We start from the raw sequence: 16563 nt of genomic DNA, 5'->3' as shown, positions 1-16563 counted from the left end.
AGATGATCGTCATTTAGAACGCGTTCCAATGGAATACTTTAAGCTGTGCAGCTCAGATAATTTTTTTGTTGGTTTGTAGAAGTGGCGGTTGGTCGATATTTCACAACGGATAGCAATTGTTATATCAAAATGTCTTGTTTTCTCTTCAGACGAAAGAACCCCATGAAGGAAACACTTGAGGGTGAGTAAATAGTGTGTGGAGAGCAGGGACTAAACAATATAGTAAAAATAGTAGAGTAAAAATGTTACTGTTTACCCCACCTGTATGGCAAGTTGTAACACATGGGTTAGTTGTACATGGTTAAAAAGGCAGATTTCACACAATTAATTTAAATCGAGGTTACTTTAAATTGTGTAGAACTAAATCTACATAACACAGTGTGTTTATTTATGTATTAATCTATCGGATAAACACATTTGTATTTATTTGCATTATTATTATTATACAATGCCTCTGTTTTCATTGTTAGCAGTAAAAAAAATATATTAAAAATATTTTCTATGAAAATATTTATTATTTGAGAAGTTCTCAACATTACACTCAAAACTCAGCCATTATGTTGTTTGTTTAATTGTTGTCCAACAGTGTGTGGCCTATTTGTAACACCCTGTTACAACTAACTCATCTGTGTCGTGTTTTCCTCTAAACTGGCTAGCAGTCACTGTTTTTTTACACCTTTCAAAATGGTTTAATCTTTTAACCTAAAAAAACAGTGATCACAGCAATAAAAGATATTACTTACTTTTTTAAAATATAAAAAATATTGACTATAAAAAATATATATTTTATGCTGCAAAAATAGATTTTGCTGTTTCTCATCACAATTTTCGGCAAAACTATTTATTGACAACAAGACGTCTGCCGACATTGTGGTGAAAACCTTGAAAGCATGCCATGGTTAAATAACCCTGAGCAAATACCTTAAAACTCTGTTACATTTTACCCCACATTACTTTGTGCCTCACGCTCCTCTATGTGCTAGATTTAATAGCTTAATCTTGTTTATTTTAATAATATCTGACATTGGGAATATGTTAACTGCAGCATATTTTGTCCTTTATCTTTGCAAAAAACATATTAAATTGCATGTTCATTTTGCAATTGGTTTCCATCAGATGTTTCAAAAGTAACCCAACAATATGAAATGTGCTTATTTAGAATATGTTTAATCATTATTGGCAGTATACCTTTATTTGATCAAATGGATGGAAGTGAAAAACAAGGTATTAGCAGTGGGACATTAATAACAGTGTTACTTTCATCCCCGCTTGCCATTTAAACCTGATTTACTTTTAAACTAAAATACTCAGACAATACAAACTTAAGGATGTGTTACTGCACTAAATAACCTGTAGATTGATCATTACTGTGACACACTAAAAGAGAAACACAACTTGTATTAAGAAAAAAAGTATAACTACAAAAATGTACTTTCTGTAAACTTCAGTTGATTTAGAGATGGAGGAGAAAAAGAGGCAGGAGGAGAAAAGGAAGGAGAAAGAGGAGAAAAAGAGGAAGAAAGAGGAGAGAAAGAAGAAAAGGTGCCGGATCGGCTCCTTTTTTCAAGCGTTGTTCTGCTTCACTCTGGGTGATTCAACAGATACAGGTTATGATGCTAAATAATAGACTTTAATGCTTTAAATAAATTGTTTTTTTATTACCTGGTCTTACCTGGAGTTTAACGTCTCCCTGACAGATGTGGAGGAGGAGGAAAAGAAGGAAAATGAGAACATAATGGTGGTGGAGGTGGAGGAGGAGAAGAATTCAGAGTCAAAATCACCCTCCATTCCAGCAGACCAAGCCACTGATGGTAAATCATCATATTTATGTCTATACATATATTTGTCTGTAATGTTATTAATAAATTGTATTATTTTCCCTCACCTGGTGTTTAACACTCTCTGAATGTGTTAACTGCAATCATTTCTCTTTTAACAGATGATCAAGAGGAGATCATGCAGGAGGAAGAGGAGAAAGTTGAGGAAGAGGAGGAGGTGAAAATGGTGGAGAAAAAGAAAAGGAAGACTAGACGAGGGAGGAGAGGAAGGAACAAAAAGAAAGAGGAGGCAATGGTAGAGGAGGAGAAGAAAACTACAATGAAAGAGAAGGAGGAGGAGGAAATGGATACAACTGAGATGGTGGAGAAGAAGATGGCGGTGGTGAACACCGAGGAGGAGGAGGAGGACAATAGAATTGAGGAAGAAGAGGAGATGAGTGAGATGGAGAAAAGGAGAATTCAGGAAGAAAAGTGGAAGAACAAGAGATGGAGGAGGCAGAGATATGGAAAGAAAGAGATGACGAAGGAAAAGAAGGAGAAAAGGATTGAGAAAGAGAAGTCAAAGAAGGAGAAAAGGATTAAGAAAGAGAAGTCAAAGAAGGAGAAAAGGATTGAGTAAGAGAAGTCAAAGAAGAAGAGACAGAGGGGAAGAAAAGTAAAATAACGAAATGGGACATGATAAATGAGGAGGAGAATGTCAAGAAGGATGTAGAGAAATTGAAGAAGGAGGAAGAGGAGGATGTGGGGTGTGGTGTGGTGGAGTTCGTCATATAAACGGGTGAAGGGATGTTTTTGATTGTTGTTGAATTGTAAATAAACATTGTAAAACTCAAATACTGTCCTCGTCATTTCTTTCACCTTTTTTATTTTCATGCTTTCTCTCCTTTTATTCTGATAGAGGCGATCTGGTAATATGTGTTTGTTTAATATTCACCTACTTTGCAAAAGCAGTTGAAAATTAATCCTCTCACATGTTTTTAATTGTGGTTTAATTAATAATTCGATGTTGTGATTTGCACTAGATTAGCTTGTCTGCTGGTGTCAAAATGTGAATAGTGTTGCTTACATAAAGTTTATATTAAAGCTTTATAAATAAAGTTATGATCAGCAGCTCCCTTCAGAGATGTAGAAATCTTGTATCTTCTATTCTGCTGTAGGGGTTTATGCCGTTGACAAACACAGGGCACTTTTTTGTCAATATTTGTTCACCATAAAATATTAAAACATGTTTGAGTAGTGTGAATTTGTGCTGCTGCTGCTGCTGCAAAAAAATAATAATAATAATAATAATTTGGCGGTCCTCCAGATTATTGTCTGCTGAGATGTTGTAGGCTTCTGTCTCATATAGTAAACATTTATATTTTCATGAATATTTCAAAATAAAAAATGGCCAAAAAGTATATTTGCTCAATAAATTTAACAACAAATTGAAAAATGCATTTTCTACAAATGCACAGACCATTTTTAACATTTAAAATATATTTTACCCTCCATATATTTCAATCCTAAAAGATACATTCATGTAACATTAAGAAAATCATTATTTCCACAACAACCAATCAACATAGTCTACTTAAACATACATCATATATATGTTCAAAGACTTCCGAAATGTATTTTATCGAACAGCACAAATACAATTTACATTTCAAATACTTTTTGGCCAGGAAAAAATATAATTGACTGTATGGGGAATGACTTTTTGAAAACGTTCATAAAAGATAAAAACAATAATCTAGCTAGTGAGCTTATGTCTTTAAGAGAAAAAAACGTTTCTTTTTTCAATTCATTTTTATGTATTTATTGTCCTGTCGTGACGTCGGTAGTGCCATCGTGCATGATGTCAGTCTAGAATTCAAGGTTTTGAAAGTCACTGGGAAAATCAAAACTGGAAGCTCTTCTTTTTTATCAGCCTGTATTTTTATAATGCTTGATCAGATTATCTTCCCCTATTTCATGCAATAATGTTTACCATTACTTTTCTCTTCTTTATATATTCACGAGCAATGCATGCTTTCAATTTGCCATGATAGCAGGGCAATAAATGCCATTCACATGTCATCAATCAATAGCAAACAGCGTGTTTACGGGTGAGTAAATGATAAAAGAATTTTTCATTTTTGGCTGAACTATCACTTTACTGACAGCAATTTTAAAGGGCATCTATGATGAAAATCATCTTTTTGAAGCTGTTTGGACAGAACTGTGTTTAGATATTTTTCCACTGTCATATCGGGGTGATACAAAGACAATAAGTCTCTTTTTGTTAATTTTCCAACATTAAAATAGAATCCAAATCCCTCCCATTTTGAGGCCCACTGCAACGTGACGTAGGAGTGCGGTTTTCTCCACCCAATTATTTGATTGACAGCTCCGTATTAACATGTCTCTGTAGTAACGCGTATAATCTTTTCAACAAGACAGGATGTGCGCAAAGCAACTGGGATTAAAAGATCTGTTCAGTTCTCTGTGATCATCAATCATCATCAAATGTGATTAAGAGTGAGTTTTACAAGATTAAAACATTTTGAAAACCGTCTTTATCACCACAGCTCCATGTCAGTACAATTATAAAAGAAGATGCTTCAATCCAGGATTGTGGACTTTAAATCAGGTTTATTTTGTACAGTAACATCACGGATATCCATACAGCGGTGAATATTAACATGTATCCTGTATGTCACATTTGCCGTTTAAAAACAGTGCAAAGTTAAACACGCGCACTGTGTGTGTGTTTGTGTGTGTGCACGTGTTCACTGTGTTTCTGTTATTTATTTGTTTTATTTATTTATTGAAATATTGCGAATTTACATAAGTACATTTAAAAAAAAAGATATCAAAAGCAAAATCATATTGGCCAGAGTTTACACAGGGGTGGCCGTGGCCGATCCAATTAAACACTAATTCAGATCTTATTCATATTTCCACGTCAGACAAATTGAAGCGGAAATCTGCAGGACAGTGGCACTCCAGGGCCGAGGGACAGGCTCAAGTTATCAAATTGTTAAATTATAATTAACGTGCTTTATAACACTTAAACCTGCTTTTATTCTGTTAATATGGCTTCGTACATGTCACAATATTTGCACTCAATTTTGTGGCGTTTGCGGTGTCTTGTTACCATAGTTACAGTAGATGATCGTCATTTAGAACGCGTTCCAATGGAATACTTTAAGCTGTGCAGCTCAGATAATTTTTTTGTTGGTTTGTAGAAGTGGCGGTTGGTCGATATTTCACAACGGATAGCAATTGTTATATCAAAATGTCTTGTTTATTCTTCAGACGAAAGAACCCCATGAAGGAAACACTTGAGGGTGAGTAAATAGTGTGTGGAGAGCAGGGACTAAACAATATAGTAAAAATAGTAGAGTAAAAATGTTACTATTTACCCCACCTGTATGGCAAGTTGTAACACATGGGTAAGTTGTACATGGTTAAAAAGGCAGATTTCACACAATTAATTTAAATCACGGTTGCTTAAAATTGTGTAGAACTAATTCTACATAACACAGTGTGTTTATTTATGTATTAATCTATCGGATAAACACATTTGTATTTATTTGCATTATTATTATTATACAATGCCTCTTTTTTCATTGTTAGCTGTAAAAAAATATATTAAAAAATATTTTCTATGAAAATATTTATTATTTGAGAAGTTCTCAACATTACACTCAAAACTCAGCCATTATGTTGTTTGTTTAATTGTTGTCCAACAGTGTGTGGCCTATTTGTAACACCCTGTTACAACTAACTCATCTGTGTCGTGTTTTCCTCTAAACTGTCTAGCAGTCACTGTTTTTTTACACCTTTCAAAATGGTTTAATCTTTTAACCTAAAAAAACAGTGATCACAGCAATAAAAGATTTTACTTACTTTTTTAAAATATAAAAAATATTGACTATAAAAAATATATATTTTATGCTGCAAAAATAGATTTTGCTGTTTCTCATCACAATTTTCGGCAAAACTATTTATTGACAACAAGGCGTCTGCCGACATTGTGGTGAAAACCTTGAAAGCATGCCATGGTTAAATAACCCTGAGCAAATACCTTAAAACTCTGTTACATTTTACCCCACATTACTTTGTGCCTCACGCTCCTCTATGTGCTAGATTTAATAGCTTCATCTTGTTTATTTTAATAATATCTGACATTGGGAATATGTTAACTGCAGCATATTTTGTCCTTTATCTTTGCAAAAAACATATTAAATTGCATGTTCATTTTGCAATTGGTTTCCATCAAATGTTTCAAAAGTAACCCAACAATATGAAATGTGCTTATTTAGAATATGTTTAATCATTATTGGCAGTATACCTTTATTTGATCAAATGGATGGAAGTGAAAAACAAGTTATTAGCAGTGGGACATCAATAACAGTGTTACTTTCATCCCCGCTTGCCATTTAAACCTGATTTACTTTTAAACTAAAATACTCAGACAATACAAACTTAAGGATGTGTTACTGCACTAAATAACCTGTAGATTGATGATTACTGTGACACACTAAAAGAGAAACACAACTTGTATTAAGAAAAAAAGTATAACTACAAAAATGTACTTTCTGTAAACTTCAGTTGATTTAGAGATGGAGGAGAAAAAGAGGCAGAAGGAGGAGAAAAGGAAGGAGAAAGAGGAGAAAAAGAGGAAGAAAGAGGAGAGAAAGAAGAAAAGGTGCCGGATCGGCTCCTTTTTTAAAGCGTTGTTCTGCTTCACTCTGGGTGATTCAACAGATACAGGTTATGATGCTAAATAATAGACTTTAATGCTTTAAATAAATTGTTTTTTTATTACCTGGTCTTACCTGGAGTTTAACGTCTCCCTGACAGATGTGGAGGAGGAGGAAAAGATGGAAAATGAGAACATAATGGTGGTGGAGGTGGAGGAGGAGAAAAAATCTGATTCAAAATCACCCTCCATTCCAGCAGACCAAGCCACTGATGGTAAATCATCATATTTATGTCTATACATATATTTGTCTGTAATGTTAATAATAAATTGTATTATTTTCCCTCACCTGGTGTTTAACACTCTCTGAATGTGTTAACTGCAATCATTTCTCTTTTAACAGATGATCAAGAGGAGATCATGCAGGAGGAAGAGGAGAAAGTTAAGGAAGAGGAGGAGGTGAAAATGGTGGAGAAAAAGAAAAGGAAGACTAGACGAGGGAGGAGAGGAAGGAACAAAAAGAAAGAGGAGGCAATGGTAGAGGAGGAGAAGAAAACTACAATGAAAGAGAGGGAGGAGGAGGAAATGGATACAACTGAGATGGTGGAGAAGAAGATGGCGGTGGTGAACACCGAGGAGGAGGAGGAGGACAGTAGAATTGAGGAAGAAGAGGAGATGAGTGAGATGGAGAAAAGGAGAATTCAGGAAGAAAAGTGGAAGAACAAGAGATGGAGGAGGCAGAGATATGGAAAGCAAGAGATGACGAAGGAAAAGAAGGAGAAAAGGATTGAAAAAGAGAAGTCAAAGAAGGAGAAAAGGATTGAGAAAGAGAAGTCAAAGAAGAAGAGACAGAGGGGAAGAAAAGTAAAATAACGAAATGGGACATGATAAATGAGGAGGAGAATGTCAAGAAGGATGTAGAGAAATTGAAGAAGGAGGAAGAGGAGGATGTGGGGTGTGGTGTGGTGGAGTTCGTCATATAAACGGGTGAAGGGATGTTTTTGATTGTTGTTGAATTGTAAATAAACATTGTAAAACTCAAATACTGTCCTCGTCATTTCTTTCACCTTTTTATTTTCATGCTTTCTCTCCTTTTATTCTGATAGAGGCGATCTGGTAATATGTGTTTGTTTAATATTCACCTACTTTGCAAAAGCAGTTGACAATTAATCCTCTCACATGTTTTTAATTGTGGTTTAATTAATAATTCGATGTTGTGATTTGCACTAGATTAGCTTGTCTGCTGGTGTCAAAATGTGAATAGTGTTGCTTACATAAAGTTTATATTAAAGCTTTATAAATAAAGTTATGATCAGCAGCTCCCTTCAGAGATGTAGAAATCCTGTATCTTCTATTCTGCTGTAGGGGTTTATGCCGTTGACAAACACAGGGCACTTTTTTGTCAATATTTGTTCACCATAAAATATTAAAACAAGTTTGAATAGTGTGAATTTGTGCTGCAAAAAAAATAAAATAAAATAATAATAATAATAATAATAAAAATAATTTGGCGGTCCTCCAGATTATTGTCTGCTGAGATGTTGTAGGCTTCTGTCTCATATAGTAAACATTTATACTTTCATGAATATTTCAAAAAAAAAAATGGCCAAAAAGTATATTTGCTCAATAAATTTAACAACAAATTGAAAAATGCATTTTCTACAAATGCATAGACCATTTTTAACATTTAAAATATATTTTACCCTCCATATATTTCAATCCTAAAAGAAACATTCATGTAACATTAAGAAAATCATTATTTCCACAACAACCAATCAACATAGTCTACTTAAACATACATCATATATATGTTCAAAGACTTCCGAAATGTATTTTATCGAACAGCACAAATACAATTTACATTTCAAATACTTTTTGGCCAGGAAAAAATATAATTGACTGTATGGGAATGACTTTTTGAAAACGTTCATAAAAGATAAAAACAATAATCTAGCTAGTGAGCTTGTGTCTTTAAGAGAAAAAATGTTTCTTTTTTCAATTCATTTTTATGTATTTATTGTCCTGTCGTGACGTCGGTAGTGCCATCGTGCATGATGTCAGTCTAGAATTCAAGATTTTGAAAGTCACTGGGAAAATCAAAACTGGAAGCTCTTCTTTTTTATCAGCCTGTATTTTTATAATGCTTGATCAGATTATCTTCCCCTATTTCATGCAATAATGTTTACCATTACTTTTCTCTTCTTTATATATTCACGAGCAATGCATGCTTTCAATTTGCCATGATAGCAGGGCAATAAATGCCATTCACATGTCATCAATCAATAGCAAACAGCGTGTTTACGGGTGAGTAAATGATAAAAGAATTTTTCATTTTTGGCTGAACTATCACTTTACTGACAGCAATTTTAAAGGGCATCTATGATGAAAATCCTCTTTTTGAAGCTGTTTAGACAGAACTGTGTTTAGATATGTTTCCACTGTCATATCGGGGTGATACAAAGACAATAAGTCTCTTTTTGTTAATTTTCCAACATTAAAATAGAATCCAAATCCCTCCCATTTTGAGGCCCACTGCAACGTGACGTAGGAGTGCGGTTTTCTCCACCCAATTATTTGATTGACAGCTCCGTATTAACATGTCTCTGTAGTAACGCGTATAATCTTTTCAACAAGACAGGATGTGCGCAAAGCAACTGGGATTAAAAGATCTGTTCAGTTCTCTGTGATCATCAATCATCATCAAATGTGATTAAGAGTGAGTTTTACAAGATTAAAACATTTTGAAAACCGTCTTTATCACCACAGCTCCATGTCAGTACAATTATAAAAGAAGATGCTTCAATCCTGGATTGTAGACTTTAAATCAGGTTTATTTTGTACAGTAACATCACGGATATCCAAACAGCGGTGAATATTAACATGTATCCTGTATGTCACATTTGCAGTTTAAAAACAGTGCAAAGTTGAACATGCGCACTGTGTGTGTGTTTGTGTGTGTGCATGTGTTCACTGTGTGTATGTGCATGAACTTTGTAATGACATTGTGTGTAACTCATCATTGCAGAAAGGCTTGAACTCCACAACAAATAATCATTGGGAAAGTTCCTACTGTAGTATTTCTCACAACAGTAGGAACTTTCCGCTGGATTAATAAGGGGACTAAGCCGAAAAGAAAATTAATGAATGAATATTGGAGTTACCTTTGCATGCTAAAATCTGCAAAGGAAAATAATTGAGGTCAGTATCACAAGCTCTCTGTTTCTCTTTCTCTAAAGAAGTGACATGTATCAAATAATTTTCTTTAAATTCTTTTTAGGCTAATAAATACAAGCAGATATAATAGCTGCAAATAAATTATTTTAAACTGTACAGGCTGTGGCGGTGCGGTGGCGCAGTAGGTAGTGCTGTCACCTCACAGCAAGAAGGTCACTGGTTCGAGCCTTGGCTGGGTCAGTTGGTGTTCACTGTTAGACCTTACCAGGCTTTTTTACAGTAGAATACTGGCAACACTGTTGCCAGCTACTTACTGTAAAAGTTTGGTTACAGTAAGTAGCTGGCAACAGTTAGGTCTGCACAGTAAGGCTGTGGTCACACTAACGTTTGAGCATGCGAAATTCTGTGAATGGAAGTCTATAGGGAGAATAGTGCAGTGTGACCGTGACTTTAAGCTTTAACTCTGATTAAGCACACCTAATCAAATTAATTAAGGCTTGTTAGAAATCTACAGGTAATGTTGAAGCAGGGTGGGTACATAACTCTGCTGCGCTGCAGTCCTCCAGGAACTGAGTTTGACCTCCATGGTATATAGCATACTTTTAAAGCAACTGCCAACATTTATCGCAATCACATATCCAATAAAAAATAAATAAAATAATTAACAAACTCAATCTAAAAAATTATTGTAAAAAATTATTAAAAAATCGGTCAACACTGGTCCTCATGTGGCTCCAAACCTGTAGGAGTAATAAAAAACAAAACAAATCATTTCTGCATACATATAAGAAAGTGTTTGTGCTAATAAATTCCACTTTTACTTACTTTATTTGAAGTTTTTCAGTCAACTGTTTTTCAGCCACAGCAAAAATGTATGTAAGTGCTGTTAAGGGGGAGATGTTTAAACACATTCTTAGTTATTTAGCAAGATACTAATATTCAGCTTCCATTGCAATATAGGAGAAGGCTTAACTAGGTTCATTAGGAAAAGTAAACACAGTTATAAGAAATGCTGACATTTTTTTTTTTTACTTTTTTAAACATCATGGGATAAATTTGAAAAACAATTAAAATTTCAAAGACTGAATAATTTTGCCTTTAAATGTATGTCATTCATATATAATACTTACCTTTGAATAAGCTCTATTGTGGCAATACTTGACTTCAGAAATAGGTTTAAAACATAAAAGAAACAAAAAACACAAACGCGAGCATGCACACACACACACACACACACCCACACAGAAAGAGCTGCAGTGAAATGTGTTACTCTCTCATCAACACTGAACATGTATAAAAAACTGAACAGCAAAAAAAAAATAATAATAATAATAATTAATTTTTTTAAAGTTTTTTTTTATTTTTTAAGTTTCAAATAATTATAAAAAAATAAGCTTATCAAAAGAACACACACATACTTTAGATATGGATGGAAACATGTTTGTCAAAGCCGCAGCCGAATCTCCCATCTGTCAGTGATCGTCATCTTCGTGCCATGATCAGTCCCCTAATCCTCATCGCTTCGCTAGTGTCTGAAGGAAAGGCGCGTTCACATTTTACCGGATCTGGACCTACATATTTGGTGATGTACCGTATTGATGTCGACGCATTCAAGCAAAAGATCCGAACCCAACACGATTCATTTATTCAACTTTGGGCTGACTATTTTGTTAAAGAATCAATAGTTTTAAACCTGGTGCATTTTCAGATTTAAACCTCAGCTGGGTGTTTCATTAGTGCTGTGCTCCACACTGCATAAAAGATCATTCAGTTTCATTTGGAGTTTCTGTGCTAGCCTGCTGATCCTGAGGGCGTTAGCACTTTCCCTTTTGTTTTTAGCTCGTTTTACACTGGAACAACTAAATTAATGTAATATTACAACATCAATGATGTAAAAGAAATCTCATGAAATTAAAAATGGTTATTAATACTTTGTTTTTAAATAGAAATATGCCCCTTGTTAAAGTAAATAAGCCCCAATCTCTCGGTACAGGGGGTAAATTTTGCATTTCAAAAGAAATAACTTTCTGGCCCTGGCCACGACCTACCGTATATCATTGGTTTTTCTCCACACCCCCACCCACTGCCATAATCTGTCGTCCCAGCAACAAAATCCCGCCCCTGAAGAATCCATACCATTAAAACAGGAACTCAGCTCAAGCATGTGCAGCCCAGAGTAAAAATAAAACAATAAAAATAGTGGAAGTCATAGTAAAACTGCCCGACTTTGTCTTTCTCTTTTTGGAAAAGAACTTTTTTTTGTTTCAAGTTTAACCAACTTCCTAAAAACATGTATTTTCTGCAGAAACTGGAGGAGGAGATGTTGTCAGACAGGGCTGTGATTGGCTGGAATTAATGAGAGCGAGACGTCATCATGAGTGAGCGCTTCAGACCCCGCCCCTTATTGTGAACTGTCTGCGCTCTCCGTTTATTTGTCCAATATGTGTGTGTGTATGAGTGTGTCTGTGTGAGAGACTAAGAACGTGCAACATACTTTTAACAGACATTAAAACTACAAACAGATTTAGATGCTAACCGTCAAGCCAACATGGACTTTTGAATGGGATTTATAAACTGCTTGAACTCAGAAAGATGGAGGTCGGTATTATTATTATTATTATTATTCATTTTTAAATCCTCTCATCTTCTTTCGGATGTGTGTTCAGACTTTCAGAATGAGTAGAAATGTTCAGAGAAAGCTTCAAGCGTGCTGTCAGGGTTTCAAACAAGATCCGGGTTTATTTTGTTCTCGCCGGTAAGCAACTGCTGGGTTTTCACCGTTCAGATGCGCTGTCAGCCGGTAACCCTTGCCCTCAGTCTCGCTCACAGCCCTAAATTTGCTGTGAAATGTGATGCCGCGAAGCCTGAGAGTGAAAGGAAGAGAGAATATATGGCACTTTATGACTGTCGTTAACACGAGCTGGGCTTTTGAAAGGAGAGGTTACAGCTTTAAGCGAGGAATGAAATCTCTGTTGTTGTAGGTGGATTTTTGGTAGGTTAACAACACTTTTGCTGTTGAATGAATGAAAAAAATCCTGGCTCTTTTTGGTGTATTTTGTGGTGTTGGTAGTGGTTTGTGTGTGTCGAAGTAAAGAACTTAGTGATAGTTCACCTTAAAATAAAAAATTTACTCACTATTTAGCTGACATCTTATTTAATTGAGCTATTTATTGAAAGAAACAAAAGTCCAGGATATATATATATATATATATATATATATATATATATATATATATATATATATATATATATATATATATATATATTACTTTCTTAATATTTTGTGGTGTGTGTATGAGGAGTGAAGAACTTAGTGATAGTTCACCTATAAATAAACATTTCTCACTATTTATTCTCCCTCAAATGGTTCCAAACCTGCAAATTATGTTGAACTAAAGCAGGGTGTGAATTACAGGGGGGTTTGGAGGGGATTGAGTACATCAAAACAAGTTATATGAGGGGAGGGGGGATTATTAATATTTTTAATAATTAAATGTATAATCACATACATTTGATCTCTATAATGGTGTATACCATTGTAAATGCATTATCGCACCAGTCAATGCTAGGAGAAATATCATTCAGACACATCATTTCTATAGTTTGACTTACAGTGGCCTTTAAAATAGTCACTAAATATCCCTCAAAACACTGAAAATGAAGTAAATTAGATGTAATTTATTAATTTGATTCACTGAAGCATGTGTTCCCCCCACCCCTACCCCAATCGTCAATGTATAATTCACACACTGCACTAAAGAATATCTCATGAAAAAAAGCTGAAAACCTGTCACTATTGACTTCCATAGTATGAAAAGATAATGGTTACAGGTTTTCAGCTTTCTTGAAGTATGTTTTTTTTGTGTGTGTGTGTTCAACAGAAGTAAGAAATTCAAACATGAACAAGTGAAGGGAGAGTATTTCCAGTTTTTGGTGACCTGTCTCTTTAATATTGCTGATTTGTGATTTTCATTTGTGACTTTGACCACGGCTGTGGTTTGTGATTTCACGCATGTCTTGCTCAAAGCCAGAATCAGTAAGAAGATCACAACAGGTGGCTAAATATTTTGCCCAGTATATGACATGCTGAGAGTATCAAGTGCAATTTTGCACAGTAAATGAAAAATCTGTTTATTAGCACTGTATTATTTTCAACAAAGATTTTTTTTTTTCGTGTGTATTTATACATTTACTTGCACTTTTGAAATGATCAGGCCATGATATCTGTTTCTAAAACTTTGAAGCATGAAGAAGAAACTTTGAAGAACAGATTTATAGGTTTATGAACCGCCTGTCCATTCTTTATTTTATGGATTTCTTAAGTGTAAATCTAAGATTTAGGGAAGCTATGTGAATTTATTTTATGAAATATGTTTTTTCTCTTGCTCTCCAAAGCTGCATTTTCTTTCAAAGTGCATTGAAACATTAATAGTGTCAATTATTTACTATTACTATTTAGGAAACTATTACTTAATGGAAAAAATGATGACTTATTATTATCTTATAATATTATCAAATAATATCTTATTTGAAACTTTAATGAAAAATTATCAGACCTTTATAAAAAAATTGACTCAAACCCAAACATGACTACATGAATAAAAGAAGTCACTCACTCACTCACTCACTCACTCACTCACTCACTCACTCACTCACTCACTCACTCACTTTCCTTTAGCTTATTCCCTGCTTTATCAAGGGTCGCTACCGAATGAATCGCTAATTTCTCTGACATACATCTTTATCGACAGATGTCCTTCCATTTGCAACCTAGCCCTGAGAGTACAGTAATTCTAAGTATACTAAACCTTCAGTGCTGGAAAACACCTACACATTCTCTTATTCACACAATACTGCCAGTTTAGTTTATCCAATTCTACCAATCCAAACACTCCAAGGTTACCGATCCAAATGAAGTTACATTGCATGTGTTTGGCCTGTGGGGGAGACAGAAGGAAACCCACACATACACTGGAACACATGCAAACTCCACACAGAAAGGCAGCCTTCTTGTTGTTAGGGAACTATGCTGACCACTTAGCCACCATGCCGCCTAAAATGAGAAGTATAGTCATATAGAAAAATGACACATAAATAGCTGTATACATGAGCATATACGTAGATATGTAAAACATAATTGTTACTATTTCTTACATTTTGAACGATTCAATGCAGCTTTTTCCGCATTAAATAATTAATTTCTTACAAAATCAAAAAGAAGAAGTCTTACTAGATCTAAAGCTATTAATGTTGCTTCTGTATTATATTTCATATGTCTTACTTCCAGGTTTTTCCCTCACTTGACCTTTTGGCCATTTCTGCGATCTTCCTTATACTGTTTATTTTAATGGTTTGTGATGTAGCGTGACAGATATCAGTTGTGAAATCACACCCACAGACCGACTTGATTCCACTCACATGATTCCAACAAGGGAATAAGGCTCATGTCATTCATTCAAGCTTGATCAAATGGAAAGTTACTTTAACAAATGGCCCTAAAAAAGTGGTTCCCCTCAACCAAAACTGAAACATAAGTTATTTAACTTATGAACACCCAACAATAAATTAGTTTAAAAGTTTCATCCAACATTTAGGTTAGTTCATGTCTGACACAAATTTACTTGAAACAACCTAGTGTTTGTTTGATTAGACCTTTTACCATGATTTAAACTGAAAAAATGCTGTTTGTTCAAACTATTTATTTAAAATAAGCTGAAACAACTCAATTTTTGAGTTTTTTTTAGGAGAACTTAGTTATTTATGTTCAATCTACCTAAATTTGTAAAAACTAATAAGGTAACTTAATTCATTTATGTTGTCCCAACACAAATCGATTGTGTAGAACCCATAATTTTTTTACTGTGTACAGAAGACACGACCCAATAAAAATACTTAATTTAAATAAGTAAAAAGAATCATATTTAAAGGCACTACAGTGCAGCCCTATAATACTAATTAAATACTAATTAAAACCTTAATATTAATAATTAATAATAATTCCTTACATTAATATAGTGCTTTTCTGGACTCTAAAAGCGCTTTACACATTTTTGGGAGGAATCTCCTCATCCACCTGGATGACACGAGGGCAGCCATATTGCGCCAGACAGCACAAAGTGATGAAGCCAATTATGATATGGGGGATGGATATGGCCATGATGGACAGAGGATTAAATCCCTACTTTTTTCGATAGAGGATAGACATCATAGGATTTCAACAACCCAGAGAGTCAAGACCTCGATCTAATGTCTCATCCCAAAGACAACGCTCACTGAGCAGTATAGAGTCCCCCTCACTATACTGGGGCATTAAGACCCATACAGATCGCAGGTTGAGCACCATCTCCTGGTCTCACACCACTTCCGGTAGCAACCTAGCTTTCCCATGTGGTCTCCCATCCAGGTTCTGACCGGGCTTTGCCACTGTCCTTCAAATCACTACGTTTTACCCATTTTCCCGCAAGAAGATCTGAATAATTAAAAATAAAATCAAATTAAGCACGATCACTCGTTCTTTTACATCATTTACATTGAACACACATTAGACTAAATATATTGTTTGATTTCTGCACAAACGTATCTGTTGTGTTGATTGAATGATGATGAAACATTAATTAGAACCAGTATTTTGAGATTTTATTTTTTAGAAATGTCATTTAAAACATTCAACACTTTCATTTAGTATGTCTTAGATAAGAAATGATATTTGTAAATTTGTTTTGAGACAAGTGTCCTAGATGCCCTGCAGCTATAGATGTCAAAATGTGGTTGAAATGAAAAAGCAGAAGGAAGGAAGGAAACCAGTCTCTGACGAATCAGGAAAGAGAAAAAAAATAAGCACTATAAAACAGTCCACTCATCAGCCCTCACTGACCTCATCCCTTTATTTACAATATTTCATAATCATGGCTCCCATAATCTGCTGTGTATCTTTATGTT

The 16563-nt window shown here is 34.6% G+C and overlaps 3 protein-coding genes and 1 long non-coding RNA gene across 5 annotated transcripts in view; 3 read left to right on the top strand and 1 right to left on the bottom strand.

Annotated features, from left to right (window-relative positions):
• Positions 1-17: 17 nt before the first annotated feature.
• Positions 18-7358, top strand: LOC137496652 (uncharacterized). Of its 2 annotated transcripts, XR_015502678.1 has the most exons (5): positions 18-181; positions 1449-1607; positions 1698-1811; positions 1940-2486; positions 6886-7358. XR_015502678.1 is itself a non-coding variant. In XM_087273796.1 (4 exons), exons 1-4 carry the CDS (start codon positions 130-132, stop codon positions 2395-2397), a joined length of 783 nt encoding a protein of 260 aa, XP_087129922.1. In that variant the 5' UTR covers positions 18-129; the 3' UTR covers positions 2398-2612. The 2 variants fall into 2 exon arrangements, 1 of the variants encoding a protein (XP_087129922.1); XM_087273796.1 differs by lacking the exon at positions 6886-7358 and having other exon boundaries at positions 1940-2612.
• LOC137496653 (uncharacterized) lies at positions 3907-7493 on the top strand. Its single transcript, XM_087273795.1, has 4 exons — positions 3907-5092; positions 6360-6521; positions 6612-6725; positions 6854-7493. Exons 1-4 carry the CDS (start codon positions 5041-5043, stop codon positions 7321-7323), a joined length of 798 nt encoding a protein of 265 aa, XP_087129921.1. The 5' UTR covers positions 3907-5040; the 3' UTR covers positions 7324-7493.
• A 1767-nt stretch (positions 7494-9260) lies between these two features.
• LOC147834833 (uncharacterized) lies at positions 9261-10934 on the bottom strand. The gene is made up of 2 exons (XR_015502679.1): positions 9973-10934; positions 9261-9920 (listed from the first exon to the last, which is right to left on the bottom strand). It is a non-coding gene; the product is annotated as an uncharacterized LOC147834833 (long non-coding RNA).
• A 1127-nt stretch (positions 10935-12061) lies between these two features.
• Positions 12062-16563, top strand: part of cass4 (Cas scaffold protein family member 4) — a 37162-nt gene continuing 32660 nt past the window's right edge. Inside the window, exon 1 of the mRNA XM_087273792.1 lies at positions 12062-12222. Within this exon, the coding sequence (XP_087129918.1) occupies positions 12217-12222 (6 nt within the window). The 5' untranslated portion in view covers positions 12062-12216. The remainder of the gene's footprint in view (positions 12223-16563) is intronic.

Source organism: Danio rerio, chromosome 11 (genome assembly GCF_052040795.2).
Source record: "Danio rerio strain M-AB ecotype USA chromosome 11, GRCz13ab, whole genome shotgun sequence".
Taxonomy (NCBI): Eukaryota; Metazoa; Chordata; class Actinopteri; order Cypriniformes; family Danionidae; genus Danio; species Danio rerio.
The sequence above is the reverse complement of the archived record's forward strand: the minus strand, read 5'-3'. Positions and strand labels throughout refer to the sequence as shown.